Consider the following 24,299-nt stretch of genomic DNA (forward strand, 5'->3'; position numbering starts at 1 on the left):
GACACTAGGGGAACCGTGAACTTTGGATTATCTCTAAACAGAGAAATGAGCATCAAATCCCAACAGAGAATCTCTGCAGCTGATGACTGAAGGTGGAGAGGAGAATGCAGAAGCTTCGAGATACTAGAGCAGGAGGGAGAAGCAGAAAGCCCATGGGGTGGAGCACAGCCAGATCCATGCACAAAACAGTAAATCAGGCTGATTTTAGAGGCATGACAGACAGCTGACAAGTCAGAGCACTGAGTACAGGGACAGAATTAAACTCAAGACTGTGTTCTCATAGAGAGATCACTTCCTAGAGGAGGAAGATGAGTAGAAATGGAAGGTTATCTTGGAAGACTTGATGGTAAAGGAAAGAAGAAAGTAAGAAGAGGTTATTCAAGGTTCTGAAAAATAAAGATACATGATCAACTCTACAGATACTGTTAGCATTCTTTCTTCATTTTGAAAAATCTTTATTGGGAGTACACACTTGGCCTGGTCTTAGAGACTCTTTCCTCCTCTGTCAGAGCAACTGCAGCTAGATCCCATTTCTAGCTCCTGATTATAGGTTCCTGGGGCCAGCAATGATGGTTCAATTATTTGGGTTCTTTGCACTCACATGGGAGAGCTGGATTGTTTCTGCTTCACAGCTCTGGCCATTATGGGCACTTGGGGCATGACCCAGAAGATGGGAGCATATCTCTCTCTCTCTCTCTTTCTCCTCAAAGTATTACTGAAATATTTGGCTATGATTAAAATAACAAAGAATATTTACAAACTAAAAACCTTGATATACCAAAAGCCCTTGACTCACTTCATCTTTCTAGGAGCCTTATTTTGAGATTTCAAAACGAACAGAACACAAAAATCAGTAACGCTCCATACACAGATAGTTACAGCAGGAAGAAATCAGAAAGTGAAAGACAGAACATTTCAACTGAAACCCCTCCAAAAGAATCTGGAATAAATGAAAAATTTTACAAAATGTTGTGGGTTCAGTTGCAGAAGAAATCATTCCTGACAGAGCTCCATAGGTAGATGATTTATTGGTGTGCGTCCTAAAGAGCAACGCATGTGAAAGAGCAGTAGGATTTGCTGTGGACACAGAGAAACTGATGTGAATGCATCAAAAGCTAAAGGAAATTTCTGATGTGGAAATGACCTTAAAGATGTCCAAATCAAGATAAATAGATTTGGACATCTGTGCCTTTAATTCAATTAGTAATTAGAAACAGACAAAAATGTGTCATGTTATACCATACCCACCATTTAAGCTTTACTTTAATTTCATACTAAGGGAATCATCAGGTTTACATCAAGATATGTTCAACAAATCAACCAGGAGATACTCCTCAAAATGTTAGTAATAAAAATTCAATGAAGAAGTTGAAGTACTTTTCCCGGTTAAATAAACTAGAGAGTCATAACAACCTCAATTCAATGCATGATCTTGGATTTGATCTTGGACTACACTCCATCAAATACATATAGAGTCTATTATTTGAGTATGGACATACATGTTGGTAATAATATTGTATGACAGTTATTCAATTTGACAAATCTCTGTTTCTGCATGAAAATGTCTTGTTCCTATAACAGACGTGAAGAAAAAAATAAGACTAAAGTTTCATGTTGTGTGATAGTGCAATACGGACATAAGATTCAAAATGTGAATCAGTGGAACAGAACTGACCCTTAAACATATCTTTTCATTTATTATCAATTCATTTTATTAAATATATTCATTTATTTTAAAGAGTTACAGAGTTAGGGACAGAGAGAGATCTTCCATCCACTGGTTTACTTCCCCGATGACGACAACAGCCAGGCAGGGCTGGGCCAGGCAGAAGCCAGGATGAGAGAGAGAGAGAGAGAGAGAGAGAGAGAGAGAGAGAGAGAGAGATCTTACCTCTACTGGTTCACGTCACAAAGGCCTGCAACAACCAGGGATATATCAGGCCAAAGTCAAGAGATCGAAACTCCATCCCAGAATTCCACTTGTGTTGCAGGAGCTCAATTACTTGACCAATCATCAGCTACCTACCGGAATGTATGTCATCAGGAAATTGGCTCAGGAGCAGAGTAGAGGGGACTTAATCCCAGGATTTCAATATCAGATATGGACATCACAAGCAGTGCAGTGGTTTATCCTGCTGTGCTACAATGCTTGGCCCAAACTAATTTTAAAAATCATAGTAACACAGTGCCTAACGACTTGTCTAAATAGCACTTACCAACAAAGAAAGGAGAGAGAAAGAGAAGGAGAGTGAGAGAGAGAAGAAGAGGAAGAAGGAGGAGGTTGAGGATATATGTATGTATGTATGTATCTATCTATCTATCTATCTATCTATCTATCTATATATCCAGAAAACATGAAATCAGTATGAAGAAAGATACCTGCACATTGTAGATCTGCATCATTCACAATAGCCAAAATATGGAGTCAAACTCAGTGTCCATGAACAGATGAACGGAGGGAGAAAATGTGTAGCATATATTCAGTGGCACGAAATTAGTCTTTTGAACAAGAGTCAGGTGTTTGGACAGCTGGTAAGACAGTCTTTTGGATGCCTGTACCCCATATTGGAGTGCTTGAGTTTGAGTCTCAGGTCCACTTCTATTGCAGTTTCTTGATAATGTGCAGCCTGGGTGGCAGCAGGTGATGGTTCACCTACCTGGAACTCTGCCAGTCGCTCATGGATCTGAGTTGTCTGTGGCTCCTGCCTTTGACCTGGCCAGCTGTTGAAGCAGAGGAAAGAAAATTTTTTGCCTTCTCTATCTCTGGCTCACTATTTCTCTGCCTTTCAAAGAAAATAATTTTTTTTTAATTTTGAATGAGAAAAGGGGGAAACTCATTTGAATATCATCCATAGATGAAGTTCCAGGACATTATGCTAAATGAAATTAGCCTGGCACATAAAAGCAGTTGCCACATGATTTCACTTATATGTGGAATCTAGAATGATAGTCACCAAAGACTGGAAGGAAGTTGTTGGTGAGATGTTGGACAAAAGACACAAAATTTCAGTTAACGAGTAGTTAATTTTAGAAATTTATTATACAACAAGGTGATTTTAGTTAACAACAATGTATTATATTCTTTAAAATAGCTACGAGAGTAGATTGTGATTTTTCAAGAAATAAATTATAACAATGTGAAGTAATAACACATGTAAACTGCCCATTTTAACATTCTAGCATATATACATATTTCAATGTAACATTTTGTACATCATAAATAAATTTTATGTCAATTTATAAATCATATTTAAAGGATTATAAAAATCAAAATTAAAAAAGAAACTCATATCAAGCTAATGAGATAATAGCATAAAAAAACCAATGAAGAAGACTTTCTGATGCACATAAAAAATAAGGAGTTAGCACAGAGGATTTCTAAAGAACTCCAGGAAACTAATAATAATGGTAAGAGGTTGTCCTTAAAAAGTGCCACAAATACATAAATATACATTGCCTAGAATGTTGAAAAAAATGAATATCCAACAAACATTAGAATAAGGTAATGTTCAGTAGCAGTAAGGTTTGCAATTGGAATCACTGAAGAACTCAATGGCTCACATCCATTATATTCACACAAAAATGTCAAACATCTCACAATACCAGACAAAGATGAAGAGTACTGGAACTGTTATATACTACTGAAAGCTTTAGGGAGGAATACAATTATCTATAAAAATAAACATGGCAGTATTCTACTTAACACAAAATAATTTCTTTCAGTCAGAAGCATGAACTTTTACAAAGCATAATTGATGTCTCATATTACAATGAAAGCAATTTAATCTGATCAGTGATGTTCCAAGATGGCTACTGACTAAGAAAACATTTAGCTTTTTCCATAAAATTGCAAAACAACATATTATTTGACAACACTAGCGATTTCAAGTCTACAAGTTGAACATAAGTTTTAGGGAATACACCTGTTATTGAAATTGCAAATGACATTACTCACATCTTCAGCATCAAGGCAAAATAAGATGCTTTACCTATTCTTAAACATTGGCTAGATGTACAGGGCAACTAGTGAGGAAAGTCACAAAAATATGTGTACAACTGGGATTGGTATGGCTTTCCAAAGCAAAGTATCCACCCTGTCATCAGGAAATTGAATCTGTCTTCATCATCAGCCACATCCCATAAAAACGGAAATAGTCACTACCAGTGTCTTTAACCAACCACAGTGTTGTCTGTCACCAAATATCCTGAACTTCAAGTGCGTAATAATTGAATATGGAGGTAATCTTATATAAAAAGCATAACGTAGCTACAGAAAGATACTAAACTGATAGAATATTGAACCTAAAATTTTAAAATCATTGTTTTGGTTCCAAGATATTTCTTAGTCAAATTTCCTTCTCATTCATTTGGGTGATGCTACAGGAAAAAATAAACACTTCTAAATCCCATTTCAATATGTACCAATAAAAATTGTTATAAGATATGCTTAGTTTTTTTTTTAACTTATTATAGAACACCTTGTGCCTTCTATTTGTCCTCTAAAAGTTACCTATGGCAGTGATTCTCATATGAAAGCATAATTTATTCTAATTCTTTGCACAATTTCTATACAGAGAAGCATTCTTAAAACACCCACTGAATTGATTATATCACACATTTTTAGAATTTACTGCCTCTTATTTGCTCTAGAATTAAAAGCAACTGTGTTCAGTGTAGGACACATGTTCTTATTCTACCAAGAGTTAACTTTTTACACCAGAGATTAGCCATAGCATTTTTCATTTCCAAATTCCTCAAGGTATATATTAAAGGATTCAACATGGGAGTCACAATGGTGAAAATCACACTTACGATTTATCATTGGGAAAATTGGAAACAGGTCTGACATAAATGAAAATACAGGGAACGAAAAACAGGACAACCACTCTGATGTGGGAGCTGCAAGTAGACAGGGCCTTGCGCCTTCCTTCCTGGCTGTGAGTTTTAAGAGAGTTTAGGATGATGCCGTAGGATATTAGAAGAAGACTAAAGATAATCATACAGATGGCTCCACCATTGGCAGCCACAGTGAGGCCTATGAAGTAGGTGTTAGTGCACGCAAGTTCCAACAATGGGTACATGTCACAAATGAAGTGGTCAATGACATTGGGGCCACAGAAGGGGAGACTGTACACAAACACAAGTTGAATCACAGAATGTGTAAACCCTCCCAACCAGGCCACCACCAACAGAAGGATGCAAAATCGTCTGTTCATGATGGTCAGATAGTGCAGTGGCTTACAGATGGCCATATGGTGGTCATAGACCATCACCACCAGGAGGAAGACCTCAGCACCACCAAATAAGTGTTCTATAAAGTGCTGGCCCATGCAAGCCGGGAAGGATATCGTCTTCTTATCACAGAGTAGATCTATGATCAACTTGGGAGAAACAGCAGTGGAATAGACAGCATCCATGAGTGACAGATAAGCCAGGAAGGAGTACATTGGGGAGCCCAGAGAAGGGCTGGAAGCAACGGTCATCACAATGAGCAGGTTGCCCACCATCGTCATCATGTAGATGAATAAAAACATGACAAACAGTGCCTTTTGTCCCGTGGGATCCTGAGTGAAACCCAGAAGGATGAATTCTGTGACATTTTTACCATGTCCCATTGGTTCTTCCATAAATGCCTGTTACCAAATAGGTACTCAGAATAATAGGACCTGTAATAATATTGTGGACAGGACTGCAAGGACATTAGGTTGTGGAGCAGGTCTTAATTATATCTTCTACATTGGTTCATACAAAAAATCATTTAATAAGCATCTAGTCAGTTCCTCTTTGAGAGTCCAAGTGGTCTTTGCTTGATAATTCTATAACCTGAGAGGATATTATTTTGGGTTGGAGATAAATCATTCCATTTCTGAGTCTTCTTTCCTTACTTTTATTTATTAAACACGCTCAGTAGAGCATTAAGCCTTTGACTACAAGATAAATTTAAAATAGGTAGAAATAAATAAATGTGTGGAATCAGTGTTGTGTGTTGGTAGTATTTGTGCCCAGTAGCTTCACATTATAATCTGTGCTACATGCATATCTGTCTCAGTCTCCTATTAAGTCTCACTAAAATTCAAGAAATTGAACTTCTAAAACTCAAAAAAACTACAAAATTATTTAGTATATTCTACCTTCAGCAATCACCAAGTCTGACTCTCTGTCAGCTTTTTTTTTTTTTTTTTTGACAGGCAGAGTGGACAGTGAGAGAGAGAGACAGAGAGAAAGGTCTTCCTTTTGCCGTTGGTTCACCCTCCAATGGCCGCCGCGGTAGACACGGTGCAGCCGGTGCACCACGCTGATCTGATGGCAGGAGCCAGGTGCTTATCCTGGTCTCCCATGGGGTGCAGGGCCCAAGGACTTGGGCCATCCTCCACTGCACTCCCTGGCCACAGCAGAGAGCTGGCCTGGAAGAGGGGCAACCGGGACAGGATCGGTGCCCCGACCGGGACTAGAACCCGGTGTGCTGGCGCCGCAAGGCGGAGGATTAGCCTAGTGAGCCGCAGCGCCGGCCTCTGTCAGCTTTTTTAAAAATAGATTTATGTATTTATTTTGAGAGTTGGAGTTACAGAGAGACAGGGAGAGAGAGAAACAAAGAGTGAGCGAACAAGCCATATTCCATCTGCTGGTTCACTCCCCAAATGACCACAGAAGCCCAGGCTGGGCTAACCCAAAGCCAGGAGGCAGGATCTTTTTTCAGGTCTCTTACATGGGTGCAGGGGTCAAAGAATTTAGGCTATCTCCCGCTGTTTTCAAAGGTACATTAGCAGGGAGCTAGATTGGAAGAGGAACAGCCAGGACTCAAACGGCCATTCATATGGGATACCGCCATTGTAGGCACTAGACTAGAATGCCAGCCCTCTGTCAGCTTTTTAAGAAACTATAGTTCTGTCTATCGATCTTTGCTGATACCACAATATCTCTAACACTGAAATACATTATCCTGGTTTCCAGCAAATGGTTTTAACTGAACTGAATTATAATCTCAACTATCACCAAATATAAACTGATTTTTTTTTCAGAACTCTTGTGTTGAGCTTGGAAGTGAGAGAGTAAATAACATACACTGAAAAAGAGGCAGAGAATTGTGGGGTATGGTTATATAAATTACAATGCTGGGGCCAGGGCTGTGGCATAGCAGGTAAAGCCACCACCTGCTGTGCAGACATCCCATAGGGGTGCCAGTTCAAGAACTGGCTGCTTGACTTCCTATCCATCTCTCTGCTATGGCCTGGGAAAGCAATAGAAGATGGCCCAAGTCCTTTGGCTCCTGCACCCATGTGGGAGACCCGGAAGAAGCTCTTGGCTCCTGGCTTCGGATTGGTGCAGTTCCAGCCTTTGCGGCCAATTGAGGAGTGAACTAGCAGATGGAAGAACTCTCTGTCTCTCTCTGGCTCTCCTTCTCTAGCTGTATATCTCTGAGTTTCCTGCATGGGAGACCAGAAGGAAGCACCTGGCTCCTGGCTTCAGATCGGCACAGTTTGCTGGCCACAACGTGCCAGCCGTAGGGGTCACTTGGGAGGTGAACCAATGGAAAAAGGAAGACCTTTCTCTCTGTCTCTCACTCTCACTGTCTAACTCCACCTGTCAAAAGAAAAAAATCAATGCTGGACTTCATCAGAATAAATCTCCTGTTAGCCATTTTACATATTAATATTTTTTGACAGGCAGAGTGGACAGTGAGAGAGAGAGACAGAGAGAAAGGTCTTCCTTTGCCGTTGGTTCACCCTCCAATGGCCACCGCGGGTGGCGCGCTGCGGCCAGCGCACCATGCTGATCCAAAGGCAGGAGCCAGGTGCTTCTCCTGGTCTCCCATGGGGTGCAGGACCACTTGGGCCATTCTCCACTGCGCTCCCTGGACACAGAAAAGAGCTGGCCTGGAAGAGGGGCAACCAGGACAGAATCCGGCGCCCCGTCGGGGACGACAACTCTGTGTGCCGGCACCACTAGGCGGAGGATTAGCCTGTTGAGCCATGGTGCAGGCCCCTATTAATATTTAATAGTAGGATATTTAAACTACAGAGAGACTTGACACTATGAAAACTGAGGCAATTACTATATATAAATGTAGACAACTAATACCTTTTTAGTGTTTTCTTTTTTCTTTTTTTTTTTTGGCAGGCAGAATGGACAGTGAGAGAGAGAGACAGAGAGAAAGGTCTTCCTTTACCATTGGTTCACCCTCCAATGGCCACTGCAGCCGGCGAGCTGCGGCCGGCACACCGCGCTGATCCGAAGCTGGGAGCCAGGTGCTTCTCCTGGTCTCCCACGCGGGTGCAGGGCCCAAGCACTTGGGCCATCTTCCACTGCACTCCCGGGCCACAGCAGAGAGCTGGACTGGAAGAGGGGCAACAGGACAGAATCCGGTGCCCTGACAGGGAATAGAACCTGGTGTGCCGGCATCGCAAGGCGGAGGATTAGCCTATTTAGCCGTGGCGCCAGCCAATTAATACCTTTTTAACAAAATTAACAAAAAGGATATGGTTTTTTGAAAAGGAAATGCACAGAACAGTGGGGTGAATATAGTTAACAAAAATTTATTATATATTATGTGAAGAAATGGAAAAGAGGATTTATATTGCTACAATAATGAAGAAATGATAAACATGGCAATTATAACTATTGTGGTTTGATCAGTATAGGTTATATAAATGTCTTGAAGTATCACACTGTACCTGATAAATTTGTAAAAGTATTACCAGTTAATGAAATCATGAAAAAGTTTATGGACAGTATAAAACACACTGATATTTAAAATCAAAGGGATCACACAAAAAAGACTAGTGTCTGCTAATACTAACTGATAGAACCAAAAAGGGAGAGAATGATCCAACATGGGAAGTGGGATACACAGCAGACTCATAGAATGGCAGATGTCCTAAATAACACTCTGGCCTCATAATCAGCCCTTAAAGCATTCGGATCTGGCTGAAGAGCCCATGAGAGTATTGTAGGCATGGAAAGCCAAGACACCATGGAAAAGAAATAATAAAAAAAAAAAAGACCTAAATGAAAGATCTCTGTGAGTGAGATCCCAGTGGAAAGAACAGGGCCATCAAAGAAGGAGGTACCTTTCTCTGAAGGGAGGAGAGAACTTCCACTTTGACCCTGACCCTGTCGGAATAAGATCGAAGTCGGAGAACCCTAAAGGCTTCCATAGCCTCAGCAACTCATTACTGGAGCCTAGGGAGATTACTGACGCCATAAACAAGAGTGTCAAATTGTTAAGTCAACAACAGGAGTCACTGTGTACTTACATATCATGTGGGATCTGTCCTTAATATGTTGTCCAGTGTGAAGTAATGCTATAACTAGTACTCAAACAGTATTTTTACACCTTGTGTTTCTGTGTGGGTACAAACTGATGAAATCTTTACTTAGTATATACTGAATCGATCTTCTGTATATAAAGATAATTGAAAATGAAAAAAAAACTTGGTGTTAAATTGGAAATTGCATAGAAAATTAATGAATTTTTTAAAAAAATATCATGCAGGATCTCTGTCATTAATGTGCTGTACATTGTTATTTAATGCTATAACTAATACTCCAACAGTATTTTTCACTTTGTGTTGCTATGTGAGGGAAAACTGTTGAAATCTTTACTTAATATATACTAAACTGATCTTCTGTATACAAAGAGAATTGAAAATGAATCTTGATGTGAATGGAAGGGGAGAGGGAGTGGGAAAGGGGAGGGTTGCGGGTGGGAGGGAAGTTATGGTGGGGGGAGCCATTGTAATCCATATGCTGTACTTTGGAAATTTATATTCATTAAATAAAAGTTAAAAAAAAAACAAAATAAAGGGGTGAAACATTTCTGAAACAGTTGAAAAACATTAAGATCTAAATTAATGGAATGCTAAAAGCTTCATTAACAATGCATTTTAAAATACAAAAATTTTATAAATGATAAACAGTATGATGCAGAAAAATAAAACTAAAAAGGAAGTGTTATGAACATATTGCATTTAGGAAAATAAAAAGGCTAAATATCCATTTCTGAAAGTAGTAGTGACCCACAGGATAAGGGCATAAGACCTCCACAGTGCTAAATGAGAATGAGTATCAACACAGAATTATATATCAACTTTAAAATTTAAGAAATGAGGGCAAAATGCAGATATTTTTCTTACAAAATAGAAAAACTTGGAAAATTGTGTGACCCATCAAATTCCACCAGACAGAAATCTAAAGAATGATCTTCAGAAAGAAAGGATAAGTTCTGTAATGGAAAAATTATATGTTGGGAGTAATGAGGACAAATGTAAAGGGGAATTTTGTGTGTCAATCAACCTGAATAACAACTATACACATTAATAAGCAGAAAACAAAGAGGAATGTGGTAAATTTAAATCCACATGCATAATATTTTTTTTCTATTAAACTTTTATTTAATGAATATAAATTTCCAAAGTATAGCTTGTGGGTTACAATGGCTTCCCCCCTCCCATAATTTCCCTCCCGCCCGCAACCCTCCCCTTTCCCGCTCCCTCTCCCCTTCCATTAATGTAAAGATTCATTTTCAATTCTCTTTATATACAGAAGATCAGTTTTGCTTTTTCAAAAGGAGACCTCAATGGTAAAAGCCTTAGGAGATAAATATCTTAGTTGACAACATAAAAACATCAAATTATCTTGGAAAATCTTCATTATCACTGACCAAACAAATACACTTTCTATACTAATATCAGGTAGCAAAAGGAGACCTCAAGAAATGTTTCCAGAGATAAATTTTTTGTAATGCCAAGAGTTCAATAGCCGGAAGATGTTACATAAATTTATATGTAATCAAACCTAGCCTTATCAGATTCTTCTAAAATAGGTTTTAACTAATAAGAGAAATGGACAAATCAGTAATAATCTAGAGAATTTTTGACACACTGATTAGAAGAACTTGCACTTAAAAGCAGTCATAAATGTATTTTAATATGCACATCACTCAGAAACTCCATCTATTAACAGGAAGGAATATTGCATTCAGCAGTAGCAAAATATGCACTCTTAAAGTGAACAGAGAATAGATTTCAAAATCATTGTGATTTCTTCTCAGCAGTGCATGGAACATACCCTAGGATTGGCCATGTATTAGGCCATAAAACAAGTCTCAACAAATTCAAAAAAATCGAAATCATACCAGGAATCTTTACAGACTACAATGCAATGAAGCTGGAAATCAGCAACTCGGGAATCTCTAGAGCATATGCAAACACATGGAGACTGAACAACATGCTCCTGAATGAACAGTTGGTCATGGTAGAAATCAAAAGGGAAATCAAAAACTTTCTGGAAGCAGATGGAGATAACAACACAACATATCAAAACTTGTGGGATACAGCAAAGGCAGTGTTAAGAGGAAAGTTTAGAGCAATAGGTATTCACATCATGAATTTTAAAATGCACCAAATGAATGAGCTATCGATGCATATCAAGGATCTAGAAAAACTGCAGCAAAACAAAACCAAACTAGTAGGAGAAAAGAAATAATTAAAATTAGAGGGGCCGGTGACTTGGCTTACTTAGTTAATCCTCCACCTGCGGTGCTGGCATCCATCCCATATGGGCACCAGGTTCTAGTCCCGATTGCTCATTTCCAGTCCAGCTCTCTGCTGTGGCCCGGGAAGGCAGTGGAGGATGGCCCAAGTGCTTGGGCCCTGCACCCTCATGGGGGACCAGGAAGAAGCACCTGGCTCCTGGCTTCAGATTGAAGCAGCGCTGGCCGTAGCAGCCATTTTGGGGGTGAACCAATGGAAGGAGGACCTTTCTCTCTGCCTCTCTCACTCTGTCATATAAATAAAAGAAACCCACAAAAAATAAAAAATAAAATTAGAAAAGAAAACAACAAAATTGAATAAAAAAACAATACAAAAGATCAACAAAATGAAGAGATTGCTATTTGAAAAAATAAACAAAAATGACATAACATTGACACAACAAATCATAAAAAGAAGAGAGAAGACCAAAATCAATAAAATTAGTGAAGAAATAGGGAACATAACAACAGGCACCACAAAATAAAAAGAGTCATCAGAAATTACTACAAAGAGTTGTATGCCAACAAACTGGGAAATCTAGTAGAAATGGATAGATTGCTGGACACATACAACCTACCTCAATTGAACCATGAAGACACAGAAAACCTAAACAGACCCATAACCAAGACAGAGATTGAATCAGCAATAAAGGCCCTCCCAACAAAGAAAAGCCCAGGTCTAGATGGAATCACTCCTGAATTCTACCAGACATTTAAAGAAGAACTAACTCCAATCCTTCTCAAGCTGTTCAAAACAAATCAAAAGAGAGGGAATCCTCCCAAATTCTTTCTACAAAGCCAGCATCACCTTAATTCCTAAACCTGAAAAAGATGCAGCAGAGAAAGAGAATTACAGACCAATTTCCCTGATGAACATAGACATAAAAATCCTCAATAAAATCCTGGACAATAGAATCCAACAACACATCAGAAAGATCACCCACCCAGACCAAGTGGGATTTACCCCTTGTATGTAGGGATAGTTCAACATTCGCAAATCAATCAATGTGAAACAGTACACTAACAAACTTAAGAACAATAACCATAGGATTATCTCACTAGATGCAGAGAAAGTATTTGATAAAATACAAAACCATTCATGATGAAAACTCTAAGCAAATGGGAGAACTGAAGGAACAGTCCTCAACATAATCAAGGCAATTTATGACAAACCCACGGCCAGCATCCTAGTGAATGGGAAAAATTTGGAAGCATTCTCACTGAGAACTGGTACCAGACAAGGATGCCCATCCTCTCCATTATCTTGGAAGATTTAGCCAGAAACATCGGGCACAAATTAGAAATCAAGGGATTGGAATGGGGATGGAGGAAGTCGCAGTATCCTGATCTGCAGATGACATGATTTAAATATAAGGTCTCAAAAAGACTCCCCCAAGTGACTATCGGAACTCATAGGAAAATTTGGTAAAAGTAGCAGGATATAAAGTCAACACACAAAAGTCAACAGTCTTTGTATAAACACACATTGCCATGTCTGAGAATGAACTTGTAAGATAATCCCATTAACAATAGCTACAAAAAGTCTCTCAAGTACTTCAGAATAAATTTAACCAAGGATGTCAACAATCTCTATGAGAACAATTACAAAATTTTAAAGAAATAAATAGAAGAAAATACAAAAAAAAATAAAAATATTCCATGTTCATGGGTTGGAAGAACCAATATTATCAAAATGTTCATTCTTTTCAAATAATTTACAAGTTCAAAATGATTTCAAAAAATACCAGACATTATTCTCAGATCTAAAAAATATGAAGCAGAAAAACAGGAGACCTCAAACAGATAAAACAATCTTATACAACAAAAACCAGGCCAGAGGCATCCAAAAATCAGATTTCTATTCATACTGCAAGGCAGTTACAATCAAAAAGCTGATATTGGTACAAAAACAGATGAATAGATCAATGGAACTGAATGGAAACACCAGAAATCAGTCAAAGCATCTACAACCAACCTGTATTTGACCAAGGAGCTAAAAACCAATCCCTGGAGCAAGGACAGTCTCTTCAACAATTGGTGCTGCAAAAACTGGATTTCCACATGCAGAAGTATGAAGCAAGACCTCTGCTTTATACCTTACACAAAAATCCACTGAAAATTGATTAAAGATCTAAATCTATGACCCGATTTCTTCAAATTATTAGAGAACACTGGAGATACCCTGCATTCCATGGCACAGGCAAAGAGTTCTTAGAAAAGACCCCAGAGGCACAAAGCCAAAATTAGCAAATGTGATCGCATCAAATTGAGAAGTTTCCTTACTGTAAAGAAACCCTCAGGAAAGTGAAGAGGCAATAGAGAGAATGGGAGAACTTATTTGCAAATAATTCAAGTGATAAAGGATTAATCAACAGAATCTACAAAGAGATCAAGTACTCCACAACAACAAAACAAATAACCAAGTTAAGAGATTGGCAAAGGACTTAAACAGACATTTTTCAAAAGAGGAAATTCAAATGGCCAATAGGCACAAGAAAAAAATGTTCAGGATCACCAGCTGTTAGGGAAATGCAAATCAAAACCACAATGAGGTTTCACATCACCCCAGTTAGAATGGCTTACATACAGAAATCTACCAACAACAGATGCTGTCAAGGATGTGTGGAAAAAGGTACCTTAATGCACTGCTGGTGGAAATGCAACTGACAAAACCACCATGGAAGACAGTATGAGATACCTCTGAAATCTGGATAGAGACCTACAATACGAACCAGCCTTACCACTCTTGGGAATTTACCCTAGGGTAATGAAATCAGTAAATATAAAAGTTGTCTGCACCCACGTTTTTATGGTAGTTCATTTCACATTAGCTAAGACACGGAATCAACCTAAAGGCCCATCAACTTTAGAGTTGATAAAGAAATTATGGGATATGTACATTATGGAATACTACACAGGTGTAAAAAATGAAACCCAGTCATTTGCTACAAAATGCGTAAATCTGGAAAACATCATACTTAGTGAAATAAGCCAGCCCCAAAGGGACAAGTACCGTATCTTCTCCCTTGTCTGTGAGAACTATTGGAGTACATAAAAGAAAATCTGCAGAAGTGAAATTCACACTTTGAGATGGGATGACTTGAGCTGACTTTGTCTTCACTATTGTCAAGAAACAGCCTCTTTGGTGTGTGTGTGTGTGTGTGTGTGTTTCATACTATTTGATGAACTATTTACTTAATATAGAGTCAGCCCTTAACCACCTCCTGATCTGGCTGAAAAGCCTATGAGAGCATTTCAGGCATGAAAAGCCATGACACTTGGCAAAAATTGTTCTACATGAAGGATCTCTGTGATTGAGACAACAAAGGGAAGAACTGGCTATCAAAAGATGTACTTTTCTCTAAAGGGAGGAGAGAATTTCCACTTTCCTTTTGCCCTTGTCTACATACAGATAAAGTTGGTGGATTCAAAATTTCCCATATCCTAGGCAGCTCATGTCAAGAGCCTCGGGAGATCAATGACATGATACATAAGGTGTCGTTTGTTAAATTAACAACAGGGGTCACTGTGCACTAACTCTCCCTGCAGTACCACTATCCTTAATGAGTTGTACTATGAGAGTTAACTTTAAAACTTGTTCTCAGAGTTTTGTGTGTGTATGTGTGTGTTTGAAAATTATTGAAATCTTTACTTAATACGATTTGGTCTTCTGCATGCAACGTTAAATGACAATGAAACTTAATGTAGAATGGAACATATAATTTACCAGAAGATTACCTTTTAAAATTTTAAAATTTAAGATATCAATTTCTAGGACTATTTCTACTAAGTTATATTTATTTCATATGCGAGATGGGCACCATGCCTCAAAACTGGAATAGTTTTGCACATCCTCACCATTAAAAAGAAAATGAAAAGTTTGGGGCTGATATGGCACAACACACAAAGCCAAAACTTGCAATACCAGCACCCCATATCAAGCATCAGGTGGAGTTGCATCTGTTCTCCTTCCAATTCAGATCCCGGCTAATGCGCTTGGGAAAACGGAGGAAGTATTTAAGTCCTTGCCAACCACATATGTGACTGAGATGGAGTTCCAGGCTTCTGATTTCAACATGGCCAAATCTTTGATAAATGAACAAGCAGATGGAAAATCTCTTTTTCTATCTGCCTCTCCCTCTCTCTCTCTTTAACTCTGCCTTTCAAATAAATAAAATAAAAATTTTTGAAAGAAAGGTTAATCACTTGGGTTATGAATAACTTAAGCAGCTTAATTGATTTTTACTATAACATTTACATGGATCAAAACATCACATTGAGTCACTTAAGTGTTTCCAGGATTATTTGCCAAATAAAATTAATTACATGTTTAAAAGAAAGAAACTTAAAGAACTTTTCGAAAATAAACCAAAATTTTTTTCACCAAACATTTTTCACACAAAATTGCACATTGAAGATATTGATCCCATGAAGTTCTCTTGGGCTCTAAATGAAATAACATATCCCATTTAGGAAAACATTAATTTATATGGATGCTTCAGATTATTAGGCTCTGTAAACAAAGGGAATGCTAATACAGCTGTAGTAATGCATAGTGAGTCTTTCTGATTTCTGTGAGGATTGAATATCATGTTCCCTTAGTGAAATACAGCCTGCTTCCAACTGTGGTTACTTTTTTACTCCACAGTTTTCTCATAGCATTTTTCATTTCTGCATTCCTCAGAGTATAGATGAAAGGGTTCAACATGGGAGTTATGAAAGTTAAAACCACAGTTATGTATTTATCAATGGGAAGGTTCAAACTGGGCCTAGCGTATAGGAAGACACAAGGGACAAAGAATAAAATAACCACGGTGATGTGGGATGCACAGGTGTAGAGAGCTTTGCGTTTCCCTTCCAATCCATGAGTTTTAAGGGAGTGTAATATGACCCCATAGGAAACTAAGAGAATGAAGAAGGTGACAGTGCAAATTGCGCCTCCATTAGCTATCATGCAAAGTCCAATGAGGTAGGTATCAGTGCAGGCAAGTTTCAACAAGGGATACATATCACATATGAAGTTATCAATAACATTGGGGCCACAGTAAGGAAGCCGATAAACAAAGAGAAATTGAACCAATGAGTGGAAGAATCCTACAGTCCAGGCCACCAGCAGCATGAGAACACACACACGCCGATTCATGATGGTCAGGTAGTGAAGAGGTCTGCAGATGGCCACGTATCTGTCATAGGCCATCTCCACCAAAAGAATGACTTCAGCACCAGCAAATAAATGATCTAGAAAAACCTGGGTCATACATGCCTGGAAGGAAATGGTCTTCTTCTCATAGAACAAGCCCACAATCATTTTGGGAGCAATGGTTGTAGCGTAGACAGTATCGATAAAGGATAAATTAGCCAGGAACAGGTACATGGGGGATCCCAGGGACTGGCTGAACAGAATTGTCACCACAATGAGAAGATTCCCCATAACTGTCACAGCATAGATGAGTAAAAACATAACAAATAGAACTTTCTGCCCCTCTGGGTTCTGTATGAGCCCCAGAAGGATAAACTCAGTCACGTTGTTCCTATTTTCCATGTATTGTTCTGAAGGTGTTGAGCTCAGGTATCAAAGCCTGCAGACAAAGACAGCAATATCAAGCCTGGGAGGATCACAGGCTATGTCAAAAATGTTGTATCTTACTCAGTAACATTTCCACTCTGGAGCATCATAGAGAGTAGCTCGTTAGATATTAGGGCTTAGAGTCTCCTCTGATAACTACTCTATTCATTTTCACAGATTTCTTATTTCTATTAAAATGGTGAGACTTTGATATTCTAGCTGGGAGGTTTAAGTGGGTTCTCTCAATCTGCAAAAAGACCTACACGAGCCCTCAAAGAAGGAGGTACCTTTCTTTAATGGAGGAGAGAACCTCCACTTTTACTATGACCTTGTCTAAATAAGATCAGAGCTGGAGAACTCAAAAGGCTTCCAAATCCTTTGCAACTCATGACAAGAGCCTCTGGTGATTACTGACGTCATAAATAAGAGTGTGAATTATAAAATCAACAACAGGAATCACTGTGCACTTAACTCCCCATGTAGGATCTCTGTCCTTAATGTGTTGTGCTATGTGAATTGACGGTATAACTAGTACTCAAACAGTACTTTATACTTTGTGTTTCTGTGTGGGTGCAAACTGTTGAAATCTTTACTTAGTATATACTTAACTTATCTTCTGTATATAAAGATAATTGAAAATGAATCTTGATGTGAATGGGATGGGAGAGCGAGCAGAAGGTGGGATGGTTGTGGGTGGAAGGGAGGTTATGGGGGGGAAAAGCCACTGCAATACAAAAGCTACACTTTGAAAATTTATATTTATTAAATAAAGGTTTAAAAAATAGAAAACCATTTTCTCCAGAATATCTCTTGCCAAGATTGCCTTTTTGGCATCATACATCATTTTGTTTTTTTGAAGGCTTTTTTGGGCCTTTGGAATCTTCCATGAAAACAACCTCATGGAAAATAGCTTTATTTTCATAGTTATATAAAATAATATCTGATATATGGAACAAAAATTATAAGCTGATGTACAGATACTTGCCATTCTGAGATACTTTACTACAAGCTCCTAGACTCTAAAAATAACTCAGTCACATCAGTTAAAGAACCAGGCCTATAGTGTGTGTTCATTAAATGCTCACTAAACTTTATTACATTAAATTCAATTTCAAAGCTCACTGAGAGCAACTGAGAAAATATAACCTACTAAATTATTCCCAGCTGACAGTCAGTATAAGCAATATTGTTTTTTTGACAACACACATACACAGACACACACACAAACACAAAAACTTAAACTGAATCACATCTAGGTTACTAGAGACAAAATGCATAAATCAATGTAGATAAGCACTGTGTAGACACTTTTTTATTTTTCTAATTTGCTTATAATTGATTATGACTAACCATGGGTAAAGAATATAAAAAATAAAGACTGTAAGCAGAATTTTCATATTATAGAAAGAATTCTATACTCACAAAAGGAATATTAGTTGACTCAGGCTCAATCATTGGGAAAATAACGTCCTGCCTTTTATTCCTGATTAGAAATTTTATGATCTTTCCAAATCATGGGCTTCTGAATTGTTATCATTAAAATAAGTTCATCCTAAATAATATACGTTTTTGGCTGAGAAATCATGTTTGTATTGCTCAGCCTGATTTAGCATGTGCTAGCCAAAACAAGCAGGTGCAGCCATCTTAATATCAGAGAAAACAGATTTTAACAAAAACCTGTCAAAAGAGACAAAAGCATTATTTAATGATCAAGGGATCAATTCAACAGGAAGATGTGACTAGGGTAAATCTATATGAACACAGTACCAGAGGCTGGTCACTTAAAACAAATATTACTCTGCCTGTCAAAAATAAAAAAAAAAAACAAATATTAATGGATATGAAGGAGACATAGACACCAATTCAATAATAAAGGGAGAATTCAACAACCCACTTTCATCACTGGAAATATTAACTGGACTAAAAACCAACAAAGAAGCAATAGAGCTAATTACACTGTGGACCAAATGCACGTAACTGATATATACAGAACATTTCATCACACAGCTACAAAATACACATTCTTTTCATCTGGAGAGGGAGCTTTATCTAGGATAAACCATATGTTAGGCCATAACGCAAGTCGATTTTTCAAAAAAAAATTTGAAATCATGCCGTGTATCTTTTCTGACCTCAATGGAATAAAGCTGGAAATTCACCAGTTAAAAAATATTATGTAGGATCTCTGTCTTTAATGTGCTGTACACTCTTATTTAATGCTATAACTAGTACTCCAACAGTATTTTTTTTCACCTTGTGTTGCTATATGGGGGCAAACTGTTGAAATCGTTACCTAATATATACTAAACTGATCTTCTGTATATAAAGAGAATTGAAAATGAATCATGATGTGATTGGAAGGGGAGAGGGAGCGGGAAAGGGGAGGGTTGTGGGTGGGAGGGAAGTTTTGGGAGGGGGAAGCCATTGTAACCCATAAGCTGTACTTTGGAAATTTATATTCATTAAATAAAAGTTTAATAAAAAAAAAGTAAACACTGACTTTTAGCCAATTACTTTTGGCATCTATTAAAGTCATTTTTCTTCAATCTGACAATGTAATGAATTAAGTTTTATGCTACATAATTAGGGCATTCTTCCATTACTTCAACCAGATCTCTTGTTCATGAAGTATTTTCTTTGAAATTATAGCTAATTTCAATTTGATCATATTTTATTTATGATTCCAAAAATATATACATAAGTAAAACCAGTTTGAAATATTCTTATTATTATGTGTGCTTTCATTGTCAGGTTTGGTATCAGAGTTGTGCCAGCTTTAAGACACGTGTTGGGAATGTTCCACCTTTTCTTGTTCTAAGAAAGTTTACATAATATGATAATTTTCTGAGATAAATTTCTTTACAGTCTATGTGAATGCAATAAATGTTCATTATTAAAAAAAAACTCTAGAAAAATATACAAACACATAGCATAGAGACTGAACAACATGCTCCTGAATTAACAGTGTATCATAGAGGAAATCAAAGAAAAATTTTAAAAATTCCAAGAAATTAATGAAGTTGACAACACAACATATCTAAATTTATGGGATACAGCAAAAGCTCTTTTAAGCAGGAAGATTATAGCAATTACTGCCTACATCATGAAATTGGAAAAGCACAAAGTAAAATATTCAAAGGCAAGAACAAACTTATTTTTACGATAAAATAAACAATTAAAATTAGAGAAGAAATAAATAAAACGTAATTGAAGAAAAAACAATCAAATCACCAATCAAAATTTGCCCAACTACTCAAAAAAGGTAGAAAACCCAAATTAATAATATCAGAGATGAAAAGGGAGCTCTTACAATGGATAAAATGGAAACAAAAAAGAATCATCAGGCACTACTACAAACAGCTATATGCCAATAAATTTTAAATATCTAGAAGAAATAGATTCTGGACACATAAAATCTACAAAAATGAATGATGAAATAATAGAAAACCTAAGTAGACCAACAACCAAGACAATGACTGAATCAGTAATAAAGATCCTCACAACATAGAAAAGTCCACTACTGAATGGCATGACTATGGAATTCTACCAAAATTTTAAAGAGAAATAATTCCAATTATTTTCAAATGAGTCAAATCAATTGAAAGGGAAGAAATCCTTCCAGATTCGTTCTATGAGGCCAGCATCACTTTAATTCCCAAACCATAAAAAGTTGTGACAAAGAAACCATAGATCAATTTCCCTGATGAAAACATATGCAAAAATCATCAACAATGTACTAGCTAAGAGAATCCAGCAAAACATCAGAAGGATAATTCACCCACAGCATGTGGGATTTACCTCTAGTATGCAGAATTGGCTCAACAAACGAATTAATAAATGTGTTATATCACATTAACAAATTGAAGAATATAAAACATATAATTATCTCAATAGATGCAGAGAATGTGTTTCATAAAATACAAAATGCTTCCATGATGAAATCCTTAAGCAAATTGGGTATGGAAGAAATTTTCCTTAACAAAATGAATGCAATAGGTGACAAACGAACAGCCAACATCATGTTGAATGAGGAAGAGTTGGTAGCATTTCCATTTAAGATCTCAAACCAGGCAAGGAAACCACTTCATCACTGCTATTTAATACAGTCCTGGAAATTTTGGACAGAGCCATTAGGCAAGAAGAGGAAAGCAAAGAGATACAAATTGGAAAGGAAGAAGTCAAGTTATCCCAGTTTGAAGATGACATGATTCTATATATAAGGAAAACAAAAGATTCTAGTAGGAGACTATCGTAACTCATACGTGAGTTTGGAAAAGTAGTAGGCTATAAAATCAGCACATAAAAATCATTAGCCTTTGTTTGTATACACAAGGAGTGCCATGTCTGAGATAGAACTTGTAAGATCAGTACCATTCACAATACCAACAAAGATGTAAATATCTTGGAATAAATTTAATCAAGGAGGTGAAAGATCTCTAAGATGGAAATTACAAAATAATAAAGAAAGAAATATAAGACACCAAAAAATAGAAATAAACTTCTCTTTCATGAGGTGCCTAGAACAGTCACATTCATAGAGACAGAGAATACAGCAGTGGTCACAAAGGGCTGGGGAAATGGAGAAATTATGGTTCAACAGGTATAGAGTTCCAGTTAGAGAAGGATAGTGATGACAGACGTACAGCAATCTGCTATGTATACTGATAGGTTGCTACAATAAAATACTACAGCTATAAAATGTCTACACAGAACCAAAATATTTAAAAACATCTTATACAACCTAACAATTTATGAAGAGCTATGGAAATCCTTACTATTGTCTTCAGTGGGGGGGCTGGCACTGTGGCATAGCATATAAGGCCACTGGCTACATTGCCGGCATCCCATAGGGTGGTCTGGGTGCTCCAATTCTGATCCAGCTCTCTGCTATAGCCAGTGAAAGAAATAAAGGATAGACCAAGTCCATGGGCTCCTGTACCACCTGGGAGACCCAGAGGAAGCTCTGGGCTTCTGGCTTCAATCAGCCTAGCTCCAGCAGTTGCGGCCATTTGGGGAGTGAACCAGCAGATGGAAGACATTCTCTCTGCCTCTGCCTCTTTGTAACTCTGACTTTCAAATAAATAAATAAATCTTTTAAAAATTGTTGGATTTTCTAAATTATATAAAGCAATCTAGTTGCTATGTTATACTATACAAATTCTCTATTGAGTATGTATTTATGACAAAATTTGGAGAAAATTATGGTCATTATATTTATAATAATTATATTCTGTAAAATGGATAAAATGGACATGCTACCCTAATCTTAGAGGTTTCATCATCAAACATGAAAGCAAATAATAAATCGTGCTTCTTTAAAACATAACTCATTCTAATTAAGCCTATCTTGTCCTATTGGAATAGCAGCAGAGAGTTTTTGTAAATGTTTTACCTGAAGTTTCTATTACATCTTTTCCAGTCCAAAATTATGCCTTCTTATCTTAGCTTCCAAAAGTTGAATGAAGAGAAGTCAGAATTGACACCATCAAGGTGGACTGCAAAGAAAAGATAAGAGCATATGCAATCTCTGAGGATATAAATGCTTTGTCACACAGGGATATATCTTGTTTTGTCAGTGCAGAGCGTGAAGATCTTCTCCAACTTTCATAAAGAATTTCAGTCTAGACTATGGGATGACCCATAGCTGGCTTCATGAATGAACAGTTGATGTGTTTGCAAATCATCAAATTTGAGAGCTGCCATTGATAACATGTATCAAGAATCAAACAGATTAAAATATTGGCTATTATGATTCCTGAGAAAATTAATTGAATAAAGCTATTATAGCATTGTTAGTCAATGGTGTATGGTACTAAATAATTGTTTTTGGGATCTTTCAAAAGCCTACATGACTGCTTTAAATTTTTCATGCCAGTGCCAGCACCATGGCTCTTGGTTAATCCTCCGCCTGTGGTGCCTACATCCCATATAGGCACCGGGTTCTGGTCCCAGTTGCTCCTCTTCCACTCCAGCTTTCTGCTGTGGCCCGGGAAGGCAGTGGAGGATGGCTCAATTGCTTGGGCACCTGCACCCGCATGGGAGACCCGGAGGAAGCACCTGGCTCCTGGCTTTGGATCGGCATAGCTCCGGCTGTAGCAGCCATTTGGGGCTGAACCAACAGAAGGAAGACCCTTCTCTCTGTCTCTCTCTCTCACTGTCTATCTGTGCCTGTGAAATAAAAAATATATATGGTTCATGTCTAGTCAGGTAATGGCTTTTTTTATATCTCAACAGTAACATTAATACCCAGAAGAGAATTTTTCTTCCAGATAAGGGATGACTGGGCACTTAGCCAACAATGAATAATAAAGTGCTTCACTGAGTTGTTCAAACCGTTTCTCCTCAAGGCTGCCTCTTCCAAATTAAATTCTCTGAGGAATCATGTCCCAGAGAACTGAGACAGTCCTTATTATCCTTCTAGTACATTCCATATTTTCAGAGCACTCTCCAGGACAATCCTTCAGGACAATTAAATGAAAAAATAATAATCTAACAACAAAAAGACAGTTACATATTAACAGAGACGACACAAAGATTTAAGAACAGAATTAATTGAGTTAACTAATAGACATACAGTTAAGTTCTCAAATCCAAGAAAGTGCTAGAATAAAATAAAAGGCTCAGTTTTTGCATGTAGTCACATATTTAATGAGAATGGCATAGATCATTTCTAATCAACTTATAAAATTTGTAATCCAACTCAGATATCAAATCAAATGTAATTCCAATGCCTTATTTAGAAGAAAAAATATTTGTTTAAAAAAGAAATACAAAAACAAGTAACTAGGACCTGTAATATGTAATAGAAGACAAAAATAATTAAATCCAAAAGTATTTCACACTTGATATTCAGATGTTTTTCCACAGAGCCACCTCTTAAGTGTAAGCCACTCTAAATATCTTCAAAAGAACAATATAATATAATGCAACAGGTTTTAAAACATGATGCATAGCTAATACATTCAGCCAAACCAAGATACTAGGGGAACTGTGAATTTGGATTATCTCTAAACAGAGAAATATCCCAGCAGAGAATCTCTGCAGCTGATGACTGAAAGTGGAGAGGAGAATGCAGCAAATTTGGAGATACTAGAGCAGGAGGGAGAAGCAGAAAGCCCATGGGGTGGAGCACAGCCAGAGCCATGTACAAAACAGTAAATCAGGCTGATTTTAGAGGCATGACAGAAAGATAGCTGACAAGTC

At 37.4% G+C, this 24,299-nt stretch overlaps 1 protein-coding gene and 1 pseudogene across 1 annotated transcript; both read right to left on the minus strand.

Moving 5' to 3' along the window:
• Window positions 1-4,627: 4,627 nt before the first annotated feature.
• LOC133764312 (olfactory receptor 4A16-like) lies at window positions 4,628-5,615 on the minus strand (annotated as a pseudogene).
• Window positions 5,616-16,118: 10,503 nt separating this feature from the next.
• LOC133763679 (olfactory receptor 4A15-like) lies at window positions 16,119-17,114 on the minus strand. The gene has a single exon (XM_062197471.1). The coding sequence runs from the start codon at window positions 17,070-17,072 to the stop codon at window positions 16,119-16,121; it is 954 nt and encodes a 317-aa protein (XP_062053455.1). The 5' UTR covers window positions 17,073-17,114.
• Between the last annotated feature and the right edge of the window lie 7,185 nt (window positions 17,115-24,299).

This window comes from Lepus europaeus, chromosome 7 (assembly GCF_033115175.1).
Source record: "Lepus europaeus isolate LE1 chromosome 7, mLepTim1.pri, whole genome shotgun sequence".
NCBI classification, from domain to species: Eukaryota; Metazoa; Chordata; class Mammalia; order Lagomorpha; family Leporidae; genus Lepus; species Lepus europaeus.